We start from the raw sequence: 2,500 nt of genomic DNA, 5'->3' as shown, positions 1-2,500 counted from the left end.
ACTAATTTATAACTAACTCATACTCTCACACACGCATACACAGTTGAGGCAGACTTTGATTAGAAAACTAGTACACACACACTCATATTCTACATTCTAAAATGGAACCTCTGATTAGGAGAAGTGCTGTTTAAATTGTGCTTTATTGAGTGTGAAATGACACTGTCAAATGCCTAACTTGGGCAATTCTCAATGCAAGAGTGCATTGTTAACCTTAATGCACACTTTGAGAGTCAGTTGAGCCATTTGAATGACTGCAGCAGATTAAGCTGCTATGACATTCGCACTGTAGGGAGTGTGTGTTGTGTGTGTGTGTGTATGTGTGTGCGTGTATGTGTATGTGTATGTGAGTGTGTGCTTGTTCATGTGGGTGTATAAGGGTGTGTGTGTGTGTGTGTGTGCTTAGTACTCCCATCCCTACGGGAGTGTGTGTGTGGGTGATGAGGGCTGTTTGGGTGTATTAGGGTGTGTGTGTGTATGTACGATGCCAAACTCCTCTCGAGCAGGAAAAGTCTCAGACATGGCGTTGGCAGGTGTAGCCAAGTGCCCTGTGGTCGGGATGGCATCATGTCTGGCTCGGGACTGGGCCTCTTGGCTAACGGGCCAATAACAGATGGGTGGGACTCCCTGGGAGGATTAGAAGGGTCTTAATGTGTGTGTGTGTGTGTGTGTATGTGTGTGTGTGTGTGTGTGTGTGTGTGTGTGTGTGTGTGTGAGTGCACACAGGTGTGTGTGTGTGTGTGTGAGTGTGAGTGTGAGTGTGTGTGTGTGTGTGTGTGTGTGTGTGTGTGTGTGTGTGTGTGTGTGTGTATGTGTATGTATGTGTGTTTGTGTGTGTGTGTATGTGTGTGTGTGTGTGTGTGTGTATGTGTGTATGTGAGTGTGTGTGTGTGTGTGTGTGTGTGTGTTAGTTTCTAGGTGACCTGCTTTGTCCTCATGCAGATGGAGGCATGTGGAGAGACAAAGACCAAGCAGAGATAAATCACCATGGGAACCAGAGAGAGAATGGTGCAGGAGAGGGTGGCGTATGTGTGTGTGTGTGTGTTTGTGTGTGCTGCACCTCATAATCAAGTAAAAATGATTCTATTTCCATCCTCCTGTGTATTAAAGTTTGAAGTGTCTGTGGTCTCACTGTCGGCTGCTCCCTCCTCGCCTGTCAGACTGAATAAAGCTGCTTGAAAGCATCACCAGGAAACCTACAGCAGAGCTACCAGGCCGCCACACAGCGCGAGACCCTCCCTCAAATCTCTCCAAAGCAAAACAAGCCTTTTAAAAACGTTCTGTCTCCTCCTCAGTCTATTTTAGGAGATCTCCTCAAGAGCCGCCTGGTTGAGTTGAGGAAAAGAGACTTCAGAAGGACTTCAAAAGAGTGTGTGCAAATCAAGACTCTATTTTAGCTATGGAGCACACGTGTGTGTGTGTGTGTGTGTGTGTGTGTGTGTGTGTGTGTGTGTGTGTGTGTGTGGTGTGTGTGTGGTGTGTGTGTGCAAATCAAGACTCTTTTTAAACTTAATTATGGAGCACACACAAACTCCTCTATATGCAGATACAAAATATATATTAATACTCAAATATATGAACAACTATCAATTTAAAAGATCTGGGTAACACTATATTTGTATAGTCTAGTCTGCAGAGACTTTACAGATGAGTAGTACACTGTTCATAGCATCACATGAGAGAGAGAGATAGAGAGAGAGAGAAGGAAGGAGAGAGAGATGCAAGGAAGAGAACCCAAAGGGAAACATGTAAACCTCAAAGTGTGTAATAATGATGACAATGCTGAAAGATGAGGACCCTGATTATAAGAACAAAAAAAAAAAACAGGAAGAAAAGATTACAGATGAGAAGAAAGGAGAAGAAAGGAGGGATGAGAGGATAAGAGGAGAAGAGAAAAAGAAGGTGTGTCTCACCCGTTGCTGAATGATGGCGTGCTTGTGCTCCATCTCTCTCTTCTCCACAGCAGAATCAATAACCAGCTGATCCAACTGCAGCACGTGCAGAAAACACACACACACACACACACACACACACACACACACACACACACACACACACACACACACACACACAGTGTCAACAAACAGATGCCATAAATCAACATCTGGAGCGCTCTCTCTCTTTCTCTCTCTCAGGCACATACACACTCTCTCTCTCACACTCACACACTCACACACACACAGACACATATACAGACAGAAATACAGACAGACAGAGACACACACACACACAAAGAAAATCACATACATACTCAGACACAGACACACTAAGCAAATACGTGTGCACGCATACCACACACAAACACACAGACGCACACACACACACACACATTAAAGCCCACCCTCTTATCTCCTGGCATTGTGTGTATGATGTGGCAGTGAGATTATGTGGGATAAATACAAAGGCTGGCTCCAGCAGGGAGACTAACCTATTCCAGAGAGTGTGTGTGTGTGGGTCCTGATAGCATGGCAATGAAAACTCACACCAGGAAAACACTGTC

The 2,500-nt window shown here is 44.8% G+C and overlaps 1 protein-coding gene across 1 annotated transcript in view; it reads right to left on the bottom strand.

Annotated features, from left to right (window-relative positions):
- Window positions 1-2,500, bottom strand: part of LOC125301794 (arf-GAP with coiled-coil, ANK repeat and PH domain-containing protein 3-like) — an 85,174-nt gene that overhangs the window by 23,963 nt on the left and 58,711 nt on the right. The window contains exon 9 of the mRNA XM_048254530.1: window positions 1,914-1,988. Coding sequence (XP_048110487.1) covers window positions 1,914-1,988 — 75 coding nt within the window. The remainder of the gene's footprint in view (window positions 1-1,913; window positions 1,989-2,500) is intronic.

This window comes from Alosa alosa, chromosome 10 (assembly GCF_017589495.1).
Source record: "Alosa alosa isolate M-15738 ecotype Scorff River chromosome 10, AALO_Geno_1.1, whole genome shotgun sequence".
Lineage (NCBI taxonomy): Eukaryota > Metazoa > Chordata > Actinopteri > Clupeiformes > Clupeidae > Alosa > Alosa alosa.
Note: the sequence above shows the minus strand (reverse complement) of the source record. Positions and strands in the feature narration are given on the sequence as shown.